The sequence below is a fragment of the Aquarana catesbeiana genome, linkage group LG01 (genome assembly GCF_042186555.1).
Source record: "Aquarana catesbeiana isolate 2022-GZ linkage group LG01, ASM4218655v1, whole genome shotgun sequence".
NCBI lineage: Eukaryota > Metazoa > Chordata > Amphibia > Anura > Ranidae > Aquarana > Aquarana catesbeiana.
In genome coordinates this window covers 112799138-112819863 of record NC_133324.1, presented here as the reverse complement: position 1 = coordinate 112819863, position 20726 = coordinate 112799138, and the positions used below count along the sequence as shown (strand labels likewise).

General features: G+C 41.5%; 1 protein-coding gene across 2 annotated transcripts in view; it reads right to left on the bottom strand.

Moving 5' to 3' along the window:
* Positions 1-20726, bottom strand: part of RAB3C (RAB3C, member RAS oncogene family) — a 269987-nt gene that overhangs the window by 57453 nt on the left and 191808 nt on the right. For both annotated transcript variants that reach the window (XM_073623073.1, XM_073623065.1), the window contains exon 3: positions 2009-2127. In XM_073623073.1, coding sequence (XP_073479174.1) covers positions 2009-2127 — 119 coding nt within the window. The remainder of the gene's footprint in view (positions 1-2008; positions 2128-20726) is intronic.

The following is a 20726-nucleotide window of genomic DNA, read 5'->3' as shown; positions in this document are numbered from 1 at the left end:
GTTTACGTGAACCCAATGTTTAATATTTGAAATTTCATGATATTTACCTATATAAACCCTACTGTAAAACAATGAGCTTACTTTATAGATCCTTGTAAACTTACTTTATGTATCTTTATAACATTGTATACTCAATAAACTTCTTTTGACAAGGAAAAGTTGTCATTTTTTCAATTTTTTTTTTTTTCTGTGCTGCTGCTTTTTTTTGACAAAACAGCTATTTTTACACAAAGTACTTCTTGAAGTCACTGGTGCAGGACAACTTTTACTGCAAGAAAACTGAGAAATTAGAATTACAGAAGAAAAAATGTGAATCGTTTGCCTTTGCAACAGCGGTGAATGTTATTACTTATTATCCCTCTTCCTTTACACAGAACTGTCAGATCTAGCTTGCTTTGTCAGTGTTTTTGTGCTATTTTATTTACAAATTTGCTATTCAACACAATCCAGTTATAGCAGACCTTCAATTCACGTCTCATTAGGCTCTGCCCCTCCCCCAGCACCGGCATATTGGCAGATGTACAGATGTGCTGAAGGTTTCTGCTTGACCATTGCAAGAAATATGTCCCCAGTACACAAGAGAACTCCATTAAAAAGAGTCCAACGCTTTATTGAACAATCACAGCGGAATATAGTAATGTTTCAGAGCCACGCAGGACCCCTTGCGTGGCTCTGAAACGTTGCTATCGTCTGCTTTGGTGTGATCTTCAATAAAATGTTGGACAATTTAACATGGAATTTTTAACGGTGGACGGACAGCACCCATTTACTCTTCAGCGATTTCAAGGAAGGTGTGCATTGGGAATATTGCTTAGCCTTTGGGTCCTGGCAGAGCCCTTTGGCACATCTCTGAATGCATAAAGATAGATTGGGTTTTCCCTAATAGTCATCTTTGCGCATGCGTGGGAGACCCTGTGGATGCGCAGATGGTCAGGAAAACCTCTGACACATCTGCATACACACGGGGGGGCTGGGTGGGGGGGGGGAGCAATTCTTGTCTAGGTGAAAAAAGCAGAACCGCTGCCTTGCAGTACAAACAAGACATTTGTTTTAATGTCCACTTATAAGAGGGGGAGTGGGGAGGAGGCAGAGCAACACGATAACCTTTAGGACGGAGATCCGCTTTCACTGCTTTTCCATTTCACCTGTTAGGTGGCTCGCTGCTGTAGGGTTGCGTCACACGGCCCCGCTGTGTGGCAAAATTCTGCTCACCTGCAGTTTTCGTGCAGGTTAGTTGTGCATTATGACCCACGGATTTGGTGCACTTCTGAAAGCTCACAAAAACCACAGGACATAATTGAAATCTATTGCCTGCACGAACACCACAGGATGGCTGCGCCTTGCCCAAAGCGCAGCAGGGCAGTGTGAAGCCGCCCTTTTAAGTAATACTAGAAAAGACTAGCCAACAAACATTCCTTTAGACCCCTTTCACACTGAGGCGCTTTTCAGGCATTTTAGCATTAAAAATAGCGCCTGTAAAGCGCCTGAAAAGCCCCTCTCATGCCTCCCCAGTGTGAAAGCTTGAGTGTTTTTAAACTGGGGCGGTGTGTTTGCCCAATGGGAAATAAAAGTCCTGAAAGCAACATCTTTGGGGCGGTGTAGGAACGTATACAGCTTCCGAAGCACCGCAACACAGGCGCTTTTAACCCCTTCTTTGCGCTAAAATTATGGTAAAGCGGCGCTAAAACTAGTGCTGCTTTACCGCTAACGGACCCGCCGCCCCAGTGTGAAAGGAGGTCTTATAAATAATCCTCAGAGTGTCAGAGGAAAAAGGTCTTTAGGCTCATTTCATAAAGCTAAAACATTAGGATAACTTACTTTCAAAAAAAGTGACAGTTATTTTCAGCTGGGTCCAATGAGATTTGAAACTTACAGTCATATGGCGAAAATATAGATGCTTGTAAAGCTTCATAAATTGAGCCGTTGGTGATTTGAATTGAGTATAAGCCAAGCAGAATGCGAAAACAGAAACCAAAAATACATTTAGAAATGGATTTGGTAAACCTACCAGTCCTGTACTGCATTGAATGATTCTTCATTGGTGATGTCATACATTAAAATAAACCCCATTGCTCCTCGGTAATATGCTGTTGTAATAGTGCGATATCTCTCCTGTCCCGCTGTATCCTGAAATAACAAGAATTCGTTTTACATTATTTCCTTCTTAAGTTATAGGCCCCATAAACCATTCTTTGAATGAATGTTTATAAAAACAATTGTAAAAAATGGGGGGTGCCCACACTTTTGTGGTCCTTCAACCTTGGAGATAACAGCTTGTTCTGCACTGGTATATCATAGCGGATGGGGTGCCATGTTGTTTTTATTATTACTTAATACACAGAATAAGGAATTTTGCACTTCTGTGTTGCTCTTTGACCAGGAGTACATTTACTACATTTAAAGCGTAATTCCAGAAAGCCTAAACATTCTCCCTTGCAGTGGAGCTGCATCTGCACTGCAAGAGTTAGCTGCTTGTTTAGGTGGCTGCAAAAAGTATTTTTACTTATTTGATACCTTTGGCTCTTCAACAGACGGTGCTCCCCATGCTCTGGTGGTGAACTGTCCCTTGACATCCTCATGTCCAATGCTGGAAAATGGACCCTGAAAAAGTCAGGACCTTAGACCGTTGGAGCATGGGGGAGAAGGTGCTGTGCGGACTGGTCTAGCAGTGCAGAGAAAAGGAGGATTGAGTAGTAAATCTACTTTTCTATGTCCCTAGACCAGGGTTTTTTAACCAGGGCTCCATGGGACACACCGATGTTCCGTGAACTGTAGATCTTAAAATTATTTCAGGGGTTCCCTGAGATCTCAACATTTTTGCCAAGGGTTCCTCCATGGTAAAAAGGTTGAGAGACCTTACCCTAGACCTAAACGACCAGATAACCTTTCAAGTGTGGGGAAACCCCACTGCATAGGCGAGTTTTCAAGTTTTGTTGGAGTTCAGCTTTAATTGATTATACAAGACAAAGGCCTCATTTTGCCTTGGTCATCCACTTATATGTTACAATGAGCTTAGATTTCACTGAAATGCTTTAAAATGAGGTAAAAGATATGACTGTTGATATTCAACAAAATGATCAGATATGAAAACCCAATATTTTTGAGACTTTTATAAACTGATTTCAGTTTTTCTAAAGCCGGGCCATACATGGGTTGAATTCCGAAAGAATGTTCTTGCGAAAATCGTAACTAAGATTTTTTTTTTTTAATTTCGTACTATTAGTGGGCTGCAGCAACGGCCGGTTTTCATGTGGCCATCGAATTTGAGTGATCAGGCATGTTGGAAATATGTGGGAAAAATGTATGATTTTATAATTAACGATGGGAGAATCGTGCGAGAAATATGATCGAAAAAGAAATGCGCATGAGCTGTGACCTGCAAAGAACAGAAGATTCTCGGCCATGAAATGTATTTTCTGTAGTAACATTAGGTGAAACTGAAGGCTTGGTTGGTCGCATTTCAAAATCAATGGTTACACCATCGCAAAACGCACAAAATGTCAGATTTTCGAAAGAAAATTCATTCAGAATTTGATCCATGTAAGGCCAGCTTTGATCCACAATGACCAACGCTTTGTCTGTCATATTTTATATTCCAGGGTGTCCTAGCCATATTACAATAATCAATGTATGTATCCATTACACACCCACCTATTTCTACATTTACCTGTCTATAGAATATAACATCCACTCAGCAGGCACATCCCTATAACACAATGGAGTCAGTAAGCATGTTGATCTATTGTATGCTAGCTGTCAGTCCAACCAAATGGCTCCTGGAGATTAAAGGCATTGATGTAATATTTAAACAGCGCAGTCCATGAGCTGTCATCTGCTTTATTCATATATTCCACGTGTATTGATCCATGCAGTAGTAAAGAGGACCTGTCACAGAATTATAGACATCACATATAAATAGCCTGTGCAGAAAGAGGCATTTTTACAACTTCTCTCATCACTCTGATACTTCGCTGCCCATCAGCTTCTTCATTAATTAAATGAATGCTGTGCAGAGGCAGAGTGGACAGGCAGAGGAGTTGGTTCCCTTAGGAGGAATGAGGGAGGTTAGAAATAAAGTTATTACCGAACAGAGGAACAAAGAGGAAGTACAAAACCACACCATAGACTGACAAATGAAAAAAAGAGAGCTCTACTAATGTCACAACTTTTATCAAACAGATTAATGATCAAGGTATTTTAACAGTGACAGATCCTCCTCATAGTGGAGTTATCACCAGATATTAATTTTTATGTTGCTTGCATGCATGCTAAGAGAGAGGTCTGAAGATATACTATATTACCAAAAGTATTGGGACACCTGCCTTTACATCCACATGAAATTTAATGGCATCCCAGTCTTAGTCCGTAGGGTTCAATATTGAGTTGGCCCACCCTTTGCAGCTATAACAGCTTCAACTCTTCTGGGAAGGCTGTCCACAAGGTTTAGGAATCTGTCAATGGTAATATTTGACCATTCTTGCAGAAGTGACTTTGTGAGGTCAGGCACTGATGTTGGATGAGAAGGCCTGGCTCGCAGTCTCCGCTATAAATCATCCCAAGGGTGTTCCATAGGGTTGAGGTCAGGACTCAGTACAGGCCAGTCAAGTTTCTCCGCCTCAAACTTGCTCATCCATGTGTTTATGGACCTTGCTTCATTTGGTGGAGGGGGGATTATGGTGTGGGGTCGTTATGGAGCTTGCTTTGTGCACTGGTGCGCAGTCATGTTGGAACAGGAAGGGGCCATCCCCAAACTGTTCCCACAAAGCTGGGAGCATAAAAGTGTCCAAAACGTGTTGGTGTTTTGATGCCTTAAGAGTTTCCTTCACTGGAACTAAGGAGTCAAGCCAAACCCCTGAAGAACAACCCCACACCATAATCCCCCCTCCGCCAAATGATTTGGACCAGTGCACAGCAGAAAATAAGGGAAAGACAAAAAAAACAAAAACAAATGCAGCCACCACATCTAGGAATTATTAAGCTGCAATATGTTACATTTTTGTTTTTAATACTTTACCTGGAGCTCAAAGACAGCTTATTAATTAGTTGCTTGCCAACCGTATACTGAACATATATGACAGGAAGGTGGCTCTCCTGTGCAAAATCACGTACAGGTACATTATTATGCACTTCCGGGTCTGGGGCGCACTCGCTCGCTGCCGGTGACCCTCTCTCGCTGGGATTGGACACAGCTGGGGGCCAATGAGTGGGGACAGTGGTCGTTCTGGAGAGAGGCAGAATGGTGGTCTGCCTATGTAAACAAGGCAGATCGCTGTTCTGTCAGTAGGCAGGAACTAGGATCTCTGCCTTCCCACAATAAAAGCATCCCCCAAACTGTTAGAAAGCGCTCCCTAGGAACACATTTAACCCTTTAATCGCCTCTAATGTTAACCCCTTCCCAGCCAGTGTCATTAGTACAGTGGCAGTGAATATTTTTAGCACTTATCACTGTATTAGTGTCACTGGTCCCCCAAAAAAGTGTCAAAAGTGTCACTTAGTTTCCGATTTGTCCGCCGCAATGTTGCAGTCCCGCTATAAGTCGCTAAATCTATCCCATAGTTTGTAGACGCAATAACTTTTGTGCAAACCAATCAATATACGCTTATTGGGATTTTTTTTTACCAAAAATATGTAGCAGAATACATATTGGCCTAAATTTATGAAGAAATTAGATTTTTTACATTTTTTTATTAGATGTGTTTTATAGTAAAAAGTAAAAAATATTGTTTTTTTTTCCAAAATTGTTGGTCTTCTTTTGTTTATAGCGCAAAAAATAAAAAACGCAGAGGTGATCAAATACCACCAAAAGAAAGCTCTACTTGTGGGAAAAAAAGGACATACATTTTATTTGGGTACAGCGTCGCTTGACCGCGCAGTTGTCAGTTATATTAACATAGTGCCGTATCGCAATGGCCTGGTCATGAAGGGGGGTAAACCTTCCGGAGCTGAAGTGGTTAATAAAAAGCACAGCTTTTTGTAAAAAAGGATTATACTGTTGCTGTATATTGTGACTTGCAGCAATTCAAGGAGACCTGTGCAGTTACTAAGGCTAGGTTCACACTTGTGTGGGTGGTTGCGGTCGCAGGACAACAATTAAATTGCTCCTGTTCCCACATCCGCAACCACCTGTAGCTAAGCATGCTGACGTGTGGGGCTGTTATTCATTTTTAATGGCACCCCCATGCATCTGAAACCATGATGCATTTCACCCCATCAATAGGACACGTTATGCATTATATGATTTTGGACACAGGACACTGTTAGGATATGAATTTATGTGCACTGGTTATTTTATATATTGAACGGAACGTTATATGCAATCTTGCACAGTACTTGATATTTTGTACATTACTTTAGCACTGTTTGAATTTTTTGAACTTTTAATGAATTTAATTTTTTTGCAAATTTGCACAATCTTTGATATTTTGCACTGTTTTTGAGATTTCTTAGAATATATTGATGGGTGAGCATTTTTATGTAGAGGGATAGCTCAGCTACCACTTGTATTTTATATCTTTCCTTTTGCTTTGTACTGGTTGCAGAGTATTGGTCAGCGTTTGTGAGTGGAAAACATTTTCATTGGTTGCATAAGGGAGCCTCCTCGGATCCTAGAATACCCTGTAGAATATCAGAGCTGATATGCAGGCACCTGGAGCATCCTGCTATAGCCCCTTGGTCCTAACCTGGGGCTATAATGTAGTTTTTGGCTGGGCTGTAGACATCTCAGATTGATACAGTACAGTTTATCTGGTCTTTCCCTAATCTCAATTGGGTTGTGCCTTTCTTACTGTCGCCAGTAAGTGTCACTGGTACCGCAGGCCAGTATGAGAAGTACAATTATGTTGAGCTATGAATAATTATTTTCTTCCAGCCAGCCCAGTAGGAGGTTCTTAGCCGCTGGTGCATTCTGGAAAGGGATTTTTTTATTTGGTCTGGGCCATGTGCACGCTCTCTCTTACCTCAGGCCCTCCTGGCCTGAGGACATGCTGCTGAAGTGAGCTCTGCAAGTAGGCCCAGAAGCCTGTCTGGGGCCTACTAATTGTGAGGTGGTCCTTAGGCCATGGGTGCTCAACATGTGGCCCTCCAGCTGTGACGGAACTACAGCTCCCATCATGCCTCTGCCTTTGGGAGTCATGCTTGTAACTGTCAGCAGCTTCCAATGCCTTATGGGACTTATAGTTCTGCAACAGCTGGAGGGACACAGGTTGAGCACCCATGCCTTAGACTGTCTTGCCCGGTGTGGAAGAAGCCAAGCCAAGCTGAGAAGATCCAGGGGAGAGAGAGCCAAGTTTAAGGCTGGTCTCTAAGGAGGGCCTGGTGACCTACATCTAAACTGTGCTTGCAGTGTGGCTGGGTGGACTTAAAGGTTCTGACACTGTGAAGCTGGATCTTGTTCTTCAAATCTAAACCTGTTTGCAGTATCGCCTGGTCAGCTTAAAGGTTTTGGGACTGTCAAGCTGCTCCCTTTTCTGGATCCAAGGAGTCTGTAAGTAATCTGCAATTGGTATCTGAGACCACTAACCCTCTCTCCTATTATCTCCTTTCAAGTTATGCATTAAAGCTTTGAAAATATCAAAAGTGAATGGCGCCCAATTTCTGTTCCAAACTCCTCAATATAGCCATGGACTCAGTCCTGGGTAAATGCTAGCTCTCCCCCTGCCTCTGGAGGTCCCTCCTTTACTTCAGTAGACCCAGGGGGGCGCTACATTTTTGGCACCCAACGTGGGGCCTGGCGGAATAAGTTTGCCAATATACCACAATTACTTATATTTTCACTATGTGAATTGTTCAAGGAGGATTTTCTATTTTACTGCTTAAACATACTGACCAAATAATAGGCTACAAAAGCTGGATAAGGGGTTTAAGTTAGCCACGGAATTAGCGAATATAACATTGATAAAACATTAAGCAGGTTTTCCTACTGTGAAATGCCTAGGAAGGATTTTATATTTGACTGCTTAAATATAATGGCCTACAAGCCTACCAGCTCATAAATGCATGATGTGAAAAAGAGAAATGGAAGTTTGTTGCTTTAATTTTGAATAGAATAGAAAAAGGTTAATACCCCATCTTTTTTGCGGTCTGTGTCCCATTCCAAGAATTTACCTTTTTACACCTCCTGTCCGGGATATCAAACATCAAGTTGAAATCTTGACAAAGTTAGGATAATTTCCCTCTTACATAGTTGCCACCAGAATAGGTGGACCCTGTAACATTTTGGAATTCCTATTCCTTTCTGTTCTGATGACAATGGTTACCAAGACAAGTAGAAAGGGTGGTTTTTCCCCTTTCAAACAGCAACAATAAACCTAACAGTGAGTCTAACCCTTCCCTGCTCTAGCTATTTTCTAACAATATTTTCTAATTTCTGTTATAAAACATATCCAATAAAATCAAATTCCTTCATAAATTTAGCCCAAAATGTATTCTGCTACATGCGTTTGGTAAAAAAAAGGTGTATATTAATTGGTTTCTGTGAAAGTTAGAGCATCTGCAAACCATATATTTTAGTATTGATGAGTTCTTATGTACGGAAGGATAATTTCAGTCTTGAGGTCCTTAAAATGCCAGGACACTACAAATTCCCCCCAAATGACCCTTTTTTGGAAAATAGACAGTCAAATGTATTTAGTAGGAGGCATGGCAAGTTTTTTGAAGTTGTATTTTTTGTCACAATATTTGTGAAAAAAAAGTACGGTGTTATAGCTGTGGGCCATTCACAACATAGAAAACAGCTGTTTTCTATGTCAAATCATTCATAACAGCTTTGCTAACATTGTGCTTATGTGATCACAGAGCAATTGGTTGTGGGGTTGCAGCACACTGCACTCCCCCAACCCAGGACAGGCTGGATGACGTACATATACATGATTTAGCCTGCCTGTGCCGATGGCCTGCAGTAAAAGTACTGTGGGTGGTCAGCAAGTGGTTAAACTGGCCATACATTAGAGCCGCGCAATTAATCGTTAAAAGATTGTGGTCTTGATTCAACCCCCCACACGTTCTTATTCCGGCATTTCCACGATTCATGTAACAAGCGCAGAGCAGTTCCCAGCCGTCAAAAAAAAGCAGCTGGCAATGTTTATCAACAACAATGCTCAGCCCTGAAAGAGAGATAAAAAGAAACATTGGGGGTTATTTATGAAAGGCAAATCCACTTTGCACTGCAAGTGCATTTGGAAGCAGGGGCTGATCCAGGAGGGGGGCAATTGCCCCCCCCCTGAAAATACCACACTGACTTGTCATGTTGTCACTTGCCTCTGCTCGAGTCTCTCCCTCTCACATCAGCCGATCAGCGGCGCCAAGATAGAGACTCGTCTAATGTTATTAAGCTGCTGCGCCGCACTGACCAGGAGCCGGAGGAGGTGGGTGGAGCCTCTTCCCTGCACTCGTTGCTAGCGCCTGGGCCATCTGGCATCTAGCAATGAGTGAAGTCAGTGAGTCACGTCGGACTCGAGTCTCAGACGAGTGACGTCAGTGAGTCTCAGAGCTGACGTGACAGGAGCCTCAAATAAGGGAACAGTTAATGCTGCAGTTTAGACAGACTAGTTAAAATGTCCAGCGTCCACTGTCAGTGTCAGAGCGCCAGCATTCTTCCTTCTCTGAGTGAGTGTTGGCTCCACCCACCTCCTCCCTCCATCTTCTCCACCTTGCAGTCTGCAGAGTGACATGGCAAACGGACAATCGGCAGCTTGTGGTAGGTAACATGGCAAGTGGACAATCTGCAACTTGTGGTAGGTAACATGGCAAGTGGACAATCTGCAACTTGTGGCAGGTGACATGGCAAGTGGACAATCTGCAGCTTGTGGCAGGTGACGTGGCAAGTGGACAATCCACAACGTGTGGCTGGTGACGTGGCAAGTGGCACACTCGGGGCTCCCACTGATTCTGCATTATGGTGAGTTGAACTATTTAATTCTATATTACAATGTAATAATAGAAATAATGCAATACAATCATCCTGACACCATAACAACTATGGTGCCATGATGATAGAAGCACCAACACCAGCCACTTCCCTGATAAATTGCCTGCAAAAAAAAAAAATCATATTTTCTGGCAGTGCCCCTCCCGAGACTAGGCTCTGGATCTGCCCCTGCTTGGAAGTGCAGTCGCTCTAAATCTAATGGCGCGTACACACGAGCGGTTTTGCCATCGGAATAAACTCTGAAGGTTTCTCCGACGGAATTCTGCTCAAGCTGTCTTGCATACACACGGTCACACCAAATTCTGACCGCCCAGAACACGGTGACGTACAACACGTTCAATAGCCAATAGCTTCCGTCTCGTACTTGCTTCAGAGCATGCGTCGTTTTTGGTGTGTCGGAACAGCATACAGACGAGAGCTTTTTCCGATAGTAATTAGTTCCGTCGGAAAAATATAGAACATGTTCTCTATTTAAGTTCATCTGAATTTTTGATGGAAAAAGTCCGATGGCGCATACACACGGTAGGAATATACGATGATAAGCTCCCATCTGCCTTTTTTCTGAAGGAAATTCCGCTTGTGTGTGCGCAGCATAAGGGGTAGATCTGAAATGAGGGGAAGCTCTGCTGATTTTATCATCCAATCTTGTGCAAGCTAAAATACTGTTTTTTATTTTCCTTGCATGTCCCCCTCAGATCTACAGCGACTGCACTTCCAAGTGCACTTGCAGTGCAAAGTGGATTTGCCTTTAGTAAATAACCCCCATTGTAATTTTCTGTTCGTTTACAGATCAAAGGGATGAATTTTGGTCTGCAAATGAAGTTAGTTTAAAGCAACCTTGTCAAGTTGGTTTTTATTAAATTATTCCTCTGTTTAACCCCTTATTAACCCTTAATTTACTCTAATCAGCATTATTAACTCCTTATTCGCCTTATTTGTAGATCTGTTTGGAGTCTCTATTTTAGTCCTCTTTTGTGGTGTGTTGGGGTGGCGGGGGGTGCTTGTGTATGTTAGGTGTGGGTATGAGTGATGTGTGAATGTGTTTCTGGCACTGGCACCTACAACATTCGGTAATATGGGTAATATGGGTAAATAAACAGGGCTCCTGTGTGGGGTCCATTATTATGTTAACACTCAGGTTACCCTGAGTGATGCATGTGCACTCATCGTATACACTGTATCTTCATGTATAGTTTATTAACAAATGTTGGTGACTATTTGTACTGTTTTATTTCCTAATGTTTATAAAAACTTTAAACACCTTTAAAAAAAAATAATTAAAACTTTTTTTTGTTTGCTTTGTTCATTAATATTTTTACACATTTAACATAAATTTACATGCTTCACATTGAAAAATGCTCAACATTTAAAAAAAAGTATTTATTTCATGTGTAAAATAACTTTTCAATACTCTGTACCATTGCTAAGAGCTGAAGTGTAAACAAAAAAGTTGCGTTAGGTATCAGTAATTGGTATCGGCGAGTACTAAAAAGAAAAATAACTTAATGGTAATTTTTTTATTTCTTTACACATTACGTTATTTTTCATTTCATTTCTTTAAAATTGATTGAACCAAAGAGTATTATGTCTTATTTTATTTCCATCTTGTTTGATAACCTAATGTTCAGGGGTTGTAAATCTTTAAAATAAAAAAGTTCTTTAGAATTGTGATCTTTATTCTAAGCAAAAAAAATTGTGATTCTCATTTTAGCTAGAATTGTGCAGCTCTACCATACATGGATTGAAATCTGGATGGTTCAGCAGGGATCTATGTGTGGGCACTGTGGATGAACAGAAGTTAATGCATCGATTGGCTTCTGTTCAACCAACAAGTGAAAAATGTTTGCTTGACCAGCGCTGCGGACCATAGCCTGCAGCGCTGATCAGTGTATTATGCCAGCGGGGAAGTCTCCCTGCTCTCAGAATATAAAAAAGGGGGAGGATTCCCCCATCCACTTCAAATGTGTGGATAGGGGAATCAGCAGGGCCCTCTTAATAGCATCATAGGCCTCTGGGAAAAGTAATGCATTAGGATCCTTAACAGCCTGCCCCAATTTATACACCTACTCTCAAGAATTAAAGTACAAATAGTTGATAGAATTAAACATATATTTATTAGTACTTTCAATAAAAATCAATTTAAACAATAAGAAAACATGGCTTACAGTAAATCAAAGACTAATAAACACAAAGGGCACAGTACGAGAGGGGTCAGGTGGGCACAGTATGGGGGGATCAGGAGGGCACAATTCTGCAATGTGTCTCAGGACACGGCCCAGGACAGCTTAATAAAAAGCTTGACTGTTCCAGAAAATCCGGGACAGTTGGCATATATAAGATTATGCAAGATTGTCTTGGGGGCCCCATGCACTTGGTGCTCCTGGGCAATGCCCAGGAGTGCCCATGCATTAAGACAACCCTGGGAATCAGGTTAGTTTTTTTGTTTACTCCGCTGGTTCAATGAAAAAAAAAACTGACTTATTTATGGGCTGCTTAGTCTTTGGATCATTTTAGATATTGTATTACCTCTGCTAAGCTTTTTTGTAATATTACCAAAACTAAGCTTTATTTTATACCCACCTATTACTTTGCACAGTGCCATGGGAGATAATGATGCTATATGGTAATGATAATAACCCAAATCTGGAGAAGGGGGCAAGATATGGAGAATAATGAGCGCATGTCCTGCAGCCAAGACCTTTACAAGCTGTAGATGCAGTAGGTAAGTAAGATCTATAGCGAACAAATTCAAAATGTTCTCTAATGTCAGATTACATTGCAGACTGGGATTTTAATGGTGCCATCTAGACAACTTAGCTTTTCTATCAGACACTTTTAAGGCTGCATTCACACCTGAGCGTTTTTAGCTCATAAAACGGTCATAAAGCACCCGAAAAAATGCCCTAGAAGCAAAATCACATTCATGTCAATGGCACCTATTCACATCTGAGCATTGTGTCACCTGAACCAAAATGCCTGCATGCCCTCAACTCAAAAAAGAAAGTAGAGGAAGTTTGGGGATAGGGACTTTCAGGAAGCCATGGCCTGGTGAGGTCAAGTGTTTCCATCCCTAGGGACTTTAAATGACATCATGGCCTGGTAAGTTCATAGATGTCCATCCCATTGACATCTAGAGAAAGGGGTCAATTAACAAGGAGTTAACTAACAGGGAGGGTGGGACTTTGTGTGAAGCATGTGGCAGCAACAAAGATAATTGGGTGAACATACAAGGATATTTGTTAATAATAGTTTATTATGAGCTAAATTGTAATCATACATGATTCCGGTAGTAAAGGTATAAGGTAACATACAAACATACATAATGCATCTTGGCACATAGCACAATACATACATATATACATGTAACAATGGTAACAGTAGGTGAGATAGTAACAATAAAATTGATTACTCATGGAATAGCCACGCAAAATATCCTAGTTCACCACATGGGGGATAGATTAAGAATGATCCATACTTAATGCCTGCAGGACCTACATCCTCGCTGGACCTGTCAGGGTTCGTAAACTAGTAGATTGGATAGTCAGGTAAAATTGATAAGGACACGGCAACCAGTAACTCTACGCGTTTCGTGGCTATAAGTGCCACTCGTCAGGAGCAGGCGCTTGTGGGATCTGTAGATAAATAAATGTGGAAATGAGCAAAGGAGTAGAAAATTTATAAGAAAGGTAGGGTAGGAGGTAGAATGTAGGACCTCCTAAACCAAGGCTTACTTGTTGAGGTTAAATGTATCAATGGTGTAGTGGCGAGGCACCACAAGCGGTCCGGGGGATCTCCCACCGGGAGCTGAGGTGGACAGCCCCGCAGGAATATAAAGGGCGACGTCCAGGGCAGGTACGGCAGTGGGAACCTTCAGGGGGAAAAAGTGAACAAAATAGTGAGAGAAAAAAAAAGTGGGGGGAGAAAAGAAAGGGCAGAGAGGAAGAAAGGAGGGGGGAAAAAAGGGAAAGGAATGGAAGGAAAGGAAGGGGGGATAGGAAAGGAAGGGGGGGGGGAAGAGAGGGGGGAAGAAAAGGACAGGGGGGGGGGGAAGGAGAAGGTGAATGGAAGAGAGAAAGAAAGGACAGTGGGGAAAGGAAGAGGGGGGAGAAAGGAGAGAAGAGGGGGAGGGAGAGGGGGAGTGAGGGAGGAAAGGGGTGAAGGGCAGGGGCCCGTGCTGGTGAAAGGACAAAAAAGAAGCAGGCAACCACAAGGTAGCCCGAGATGAGATGATTTTTTCTCTCACTATTTTGTTCACTTTTTCCCCCTGAAGATTCCCATTGCCGTACCTGCCATGGATGTCGCCCCTTATATTCCCGTGGGGCTGTCCGCCTCAGCTCCCGGTGGGAGATCCCCCGGACCGCTTGTGGTGCCTCGCTACTACACCATTGATACATTTAACCTCAACAAGTAAGCCTTGGTTTAGGAGGTCCTACATTCTACCTCCTACCCTACCTTTCTTATAAATTTTCTACTCCTTTGCTCATTTCCACATTTATTTATCTACAGATCCCACAAGCGCCTGCTCCTGACAAGTGGCACTTATAGCCACGAAACGCGTAGAGTTACTGGTTGCCGTGTCCTTATCAATTTTACCTGACTATCCAATCTACTAGTTTATGAACCCCGACAGGTCCAGTGAGGCCGTAGGTCCTGCAGGCATTACGTATGAATCATTCTTAATCTATCCCCATGTGGTGAACTAGGATATTTTGCGTGGATATTCCATGAGTAATCAATTTTATTGTTACTATCTCACCTACTGTTACCATTGTTACATGTATATGTGTATGTATTGTGCTATGTGCCAAGATGCATTATGTATGTTACCTTATACCTTTACTACCGGAATCATGTATGATTACAATTTAGCTCATAATAAACTATTATTAACAAATATCCTTGTATGTTCACCCAATTATCTTTGTTGCTGCCACATGCTTCACACAAAGTCCCACCCTCCCTGTTAGTTAACTCCCTGTTAATTAACCCCTTTCTATAGAACTCAAAAAAGAACATGAGCTTCTTTGGGGCAGATTATAAGCGTTTTTCTGCCTTTTACATTGATGACCTGAACAAAATTGCATGTGAATGCAGCCTAAATGAGGCCTAATAATCACCACCTTTCATTTAACCAAACTTTTCCCATAATTAGAATTCATTCAGACAATTTACAATTGATAAGCTCATTCAGATTACGACCCAAAAATCGAGCATGCAACCATCACATTTCAGTCTATCAAAGGACAACCATAGACAGCAGTAAACTGAGATAAATGAGAAGACCAGATATAAATTCAACGAACACAGGAGATACACCTGTCCTCTCATTGCTGCAATCAGCGGTGTATAATCACAGAGCACAGGAAGGAAGAAATGGAACTCTTGGAGAAATTTGATTGGAAGCTTGTTGATGAAAGTCATTTCTGTTGATTGTGTGAATTACGCACTTATGATTTGAATTGTGTGCAGTTAGATAACGCACAGGTGATTTCCAACGCCTATGAAGTTTGCACAAGTTTTCACAAGCTTACTGTGCGGTATCTATTAATATGAAAATAGGATAATTGATTTATAGTCTGAAATGTAGCAAAAGGTTCCGATATTCTGAAATCCTGATACTGTCTTTGTCTACGAACCAAAATAATTCTGCCAATATTTGCTGTTCTTCCTTACTATTTGTGCATATTCTTTAGCCACTTGCCTACTTTCACCCCCTTCCTGCCCAGGCCAATCTTCAACTTTCAGTGCAGATGCATTTTGAATGACAATTGCGCGGTCATGCAATGCTGTACCCAAACAACATTTTTACCATTTTCGAGACAAATTGAGTTTTCTTTTGGTGGTATTAAATCACCATTGTTTTTTTTTTTTTTTTGCTAAACAAATGACAAAAGACCAAAAAAAAAGGAGTTTCCTTAGTTTCTGTTAAAAAATTTTCAAAAAAAAATTTCTCCTTCACTGATGTGCACTGACGAGGCTGCACTGATATGCGGCACTGATAGACAATGATGGGTACTGATAGGTGGCACTGATGGGCACTGATAGACAGCACTGATGAACACTGACAGGCAGGACTTATGGGCACTGATTGACAGCACTGATGGGCGCTGATTGTCAGCACTGATGGGCACTGTTGGGGCTGCACTGATATCAGGACACTGATAGGCAGCAATGATACACGGCACTAACAGGCAGGACTTATGGGCACTGATTGACAGCACTGATGGGCACTGATTGTCAGCACTGATGGGCACTGTTGGGGCTGCACTGATAATCAGGACACTGATAGGCAGCAATGATAGACGGCACTAACAGGCAGGACTTATGGGCACTGATTGGCAGCACTGATGGGCTCTGTTAGGGCTGCACTGATAATCAGGACACTGATAATCAGTGCTCTGATTATCTGTGTAGATGTTTCCTTTCACACTGGCCAGTTACTGTCTCTCCTCTAAATCCTTAGTTTTAATTGCAGTCATATTGTTTTTACACTCCCACATTAGATCAAACCATGTTGATTTATGACATTTTTTGGAGATTTATTTGTCATTGTTTTCATGCAAGATTCACATACCTTTCACAGAAGATTCATACTATTTTCTAATGGAATCTTAGGTGAAGATTGTGTGAATTTTGAGTAACACTTTTGAATTGGGAATTGTCTTTTTCATGGTGCCCCCATCAGCTGGTTATAGTTACCATTCATCTCATGAACAGAAGAAACATGGTGCTGCTGGGGCATTCATTAAAGTGGTATTAAAACGTAACTCCACTTTTGTTGAGAAAAAAACATCCCCCCTTCCCTGGGTGATCTATGTACATTGCAAGGATTATAACAACCTTTGTTGTAGATTCCTACCTTTTGTTACTCTGAAGAAATCCCTGTGTGTTTATCTGTACCTCTGTGTGGGTCTAATGGGAGTGGTTTCATAATATTCAGTGAGCTGTGGCAGCTGCAGAGCACTAATGAGGAAAGCTGCAGGGTCTGCATCCTTTTAGACGTGTTCCTATTGGGAGTATCTCACCAAAAATGACATTTTTGTTGCAGGGGATGCCTGAAATCTGACTTGTATCTTAGGCAGACTTCTGGGAAAATTGGTGAGCCAATCACACAAGCAGGAAATTATGTTTCTGGGGAGTGGTCAGTACACACTCTGTGTACAGAACAACTCCAGGTTGCCATATTGCATTGCATTTATGGAAAATTACAGAACTGCAGACTGAAAAGGAGAGGTTTTTATTTTTAATAACATTCAATTACAATATGACTTTTATTGCAATTGTACACGCTATATCATTTTTTCTTTATTTGCTATTTCTTTCCCCCACGAAAGTGGATCTACCCTTTTAAACAAAATAATATATACGCTGCAGCTTACCAATCATTAGATGTGGTGACTGCATTCGTTTTCTTTTTTAGGCATTTTCTCTTGTTTTTACCTGGTGATCTGGTCAGTAACTCACCTTCACACACTCTGAATGAAGGCAGCAGCATTGTCAGTCTGGGGGGAGGGAAGTGTTAGATGTACTAGCAGATTTAGATACACTAACAAACTGAAGTCTAACTCCAGATAACACTTTTTTAAGCAGTTACAGCAACAGTTTTGTCCCTTTAAGGATATAGGTAAAGAAAATATAAAATAAAACATTATTGTCAGTTTATACATTTATTATGGTACTCTTTATGCTTTACAACAGGAATATAAAAAAAAAAAAAACATTTTTCATCACAATCACACATGCATATTTCCTAACACATGCCCACATATCCATCCTTAAATATAGCAAAAATATATCATTTATAAAATATAAGGGTTTTACATAAGCAAAAGCTGATCATTGTAAGCACCCCTGTCAGTTTTAAGTGGTTTGTTTCAACCCTCTCACCTGTTACATTTGCAGGACAGCTTATTCTTTTGAAAAACAACAGACTTAGGCTAGGTTCACACTGCTTTGATCTGATTTTGATTCGACTTTCAGTGAGATTATGTGGTGCAACTTGGATGCTACTTTGACCTCATAAAGTAACTTAGAGCAGCACTCCAAGCACAGATGGTAATGCTCTGACAATCAAGTGTGATCTGGATGCCGACATCCACAGAGCCCATCCAAACACAATAGATGATACTGAAGCAGAAGAATATTGCACTCTGATCAGCTCATGTGTTAGGTAAAGATCAAGAACAGCCTCAGCTACCCCCAGGCCACACCCCCTGATGCGTTTTGCCCCACCCACAGGGTTTAGTCATAGTGGGGTGAAACGTGTCAGAGGGCGTGACCTGGGAGGAGCCGAGGCTGAGGTTGTCGTTGATCTTGGATGCTACTTTGATAGTGCTGTGCATATTCTATGGGGTCTAAATGATGCTGGAATCAAAGCAAAATAGTACAGGAACCTTTTCCAAGAACGTGCTGCACAAGGTTGCATTGATGTGAACAGGCATCACTGACAATATTGTGATTTCCCTTGTCATGCAATTTTGCACAACTCAAGTTGCAGCTGAAATTTCACAAATGTGAACAGGGCCTAATGGCACCAGGTGAAAAGAAAAAAGCCTAAAAAAACCTAAAAAAGAAAAACGAATGCAGCCATCACAACTGAGAATTGGTAAGCTGCAACGTAAGAAATATTTGCTTTTGGATCTATTACAGCTTTAAGCCCAGGTTCACACCGACAGCGGGATTGAAATCAGGCGAGTTCAGCTGAACTTTCAGGATTTCATACCCGCATGTCAGTTCGCACTTCGGGGGTGATTTCAGAGACATCTGTGCGGGTTGCTGCACAGATGTCTATACAAATCGCACCCCGAAGTTGCCAAAAGTAGTACAGAAATTACTTTTGCGAATCGGTGCGGCGCGGAAAAGTTGGCGTCGCACCGATTCGGGTGGTGTCATTGCCAGCAATAGCTGCCGATTTGGCATACCATTTGACATGTCAAATCACATGCCAAATCGGTGCAACATGAACCTAGGCTAAAGTGGGAAGGTTGCATACATGTTTCGTTGTGCAGAAAAAAAAAAAAATTCTGGGGAGTGATGGGCCAGAATTTTATTGATGAAAAGGATGGGGCTAGAATTTTAGTGATGAAAAGATTCGAAACAATCTGCATATAAAAGAGGCAGTGTGACTATAAACCCATTTGTAGGTCAATGTTTAGCACTGCTGGGAAAAAAGACACTCTAATAGGGCCTTCACTTCAGGCATACAGAAGAACTAAGATTGTGATGTCTGCACCCTTTCTGTAGGGCGGCAGTGCTTCTAATGCCGTGTACACACGACCGGACTTTCCGTCAGAAGAAACTCTGACAGTCTTTCCGACGGAGTTTGCGACGCAGTTCCGACCTAACGGACTTGCCTACACACGATCACACCAAAGTCCGTTCGTTTAGAACGCGATGACGTACGACGGGACTAGAAAAGGAAGTTCGATAGCCAGTAGCCAATAGCTGCCCTTGCGTCGTATTTGGTCCATTGGACTAGGAATAGTTTCAGTCGGAAAGATTTAAAACATGTTCTATTTTTAGGTCCGTCAAACTGTTTGAAAAAAAAAGTCCGCTGAAGCCCACACACGATCGGAATATCCGATGAAATGATTCCGTCAGACATTTTCTGCCGGAAAGTCCGGTCGTGTGTACGGGGCATTACTCTTCTACTCTAGACAGTATGGGGTTGATTTATTATAACTGGAGCACTCAAATGCTGGTACAGCTGTCCGTGGTAGCCAATCAGCTTCAAACTTCAGCTTGTTCAATTAAGATTTGGCAATAAAACCTGCACCCTGATTGGTTTCTATGTAGCTCTGCACCAGATTTTGCACTCTCCAGTTTTAGTAAATAACCCTCACTGTGTCTATATGCATTTACCCTTATTGACTCTAGATTTAGTGGAATCACATATAATTCACATTTTACTCTGTGCGGACTGGGACAGCAACTGGAAGTACAATGAAATCTAAAAAAAAATTAGAATGTATACTAATCCTATCCACAACGTTTTAAAATTACTTCTTTTAGTTTTTTTTTTTTTAAACTGACTTTAAGGGTTTCATGTATAGCAAAGAGGCTGTCCAAGCTATGAGATTGGACCCTTATATTGTTAGTATAGTTCAGCTATAAAGACATCGATAAATTTAGACTTGGCTTCCTGTGTAGCAGCAATCAAAAGGATGTTATAGAAAAAAAGAGCCTTTTTTATTCTCTAGCTTTGATATTTCTATTCCTTTTATACCCATGTCCTGACATATATATAGCCAGGGGATCCATGGCGAGGATAAAAAGCACTGGGGACAGGGGGCCTCTCTGACGCATTCCTTTCCCAATTTCAAAAGGGGGGATTTGAAGTCACAGTACTTTACAGTGGTCCATTGCTATGTATAAAGTGTCATGACCCAAGGCAAAATATTATTTCTGAAACCCCAGTGGCAAAAGGACATATAGTACATTAGCAATGTCAATGCATTTTGAATGTCTACAGACAGGAGCAACTATTCCTGGAAGCACTGCATGCTAAATGAGTCAGAAAAATTCCTTTTGATAATGATGCTCGCTTGCTGATCGGGCACAAAGCTAACCTGGTCCCAATGTAGTTAGCAAGAATTTTCACATCTATATATAGATGTGATCTGGGTTTGAGTAACGATTGAAATATACACTGAGCAAAACTATAGACGCAATGCTTTTGTGTTTGATATTTGATAAATATCATGAGCTGAACGCAAAGATCTACGACTTTTTCTATGTACACAAAAGGCCTATTTCTCCCAAATATTGTTCACAAATCTGTCTAAGTCTGTATTAGTGAGCA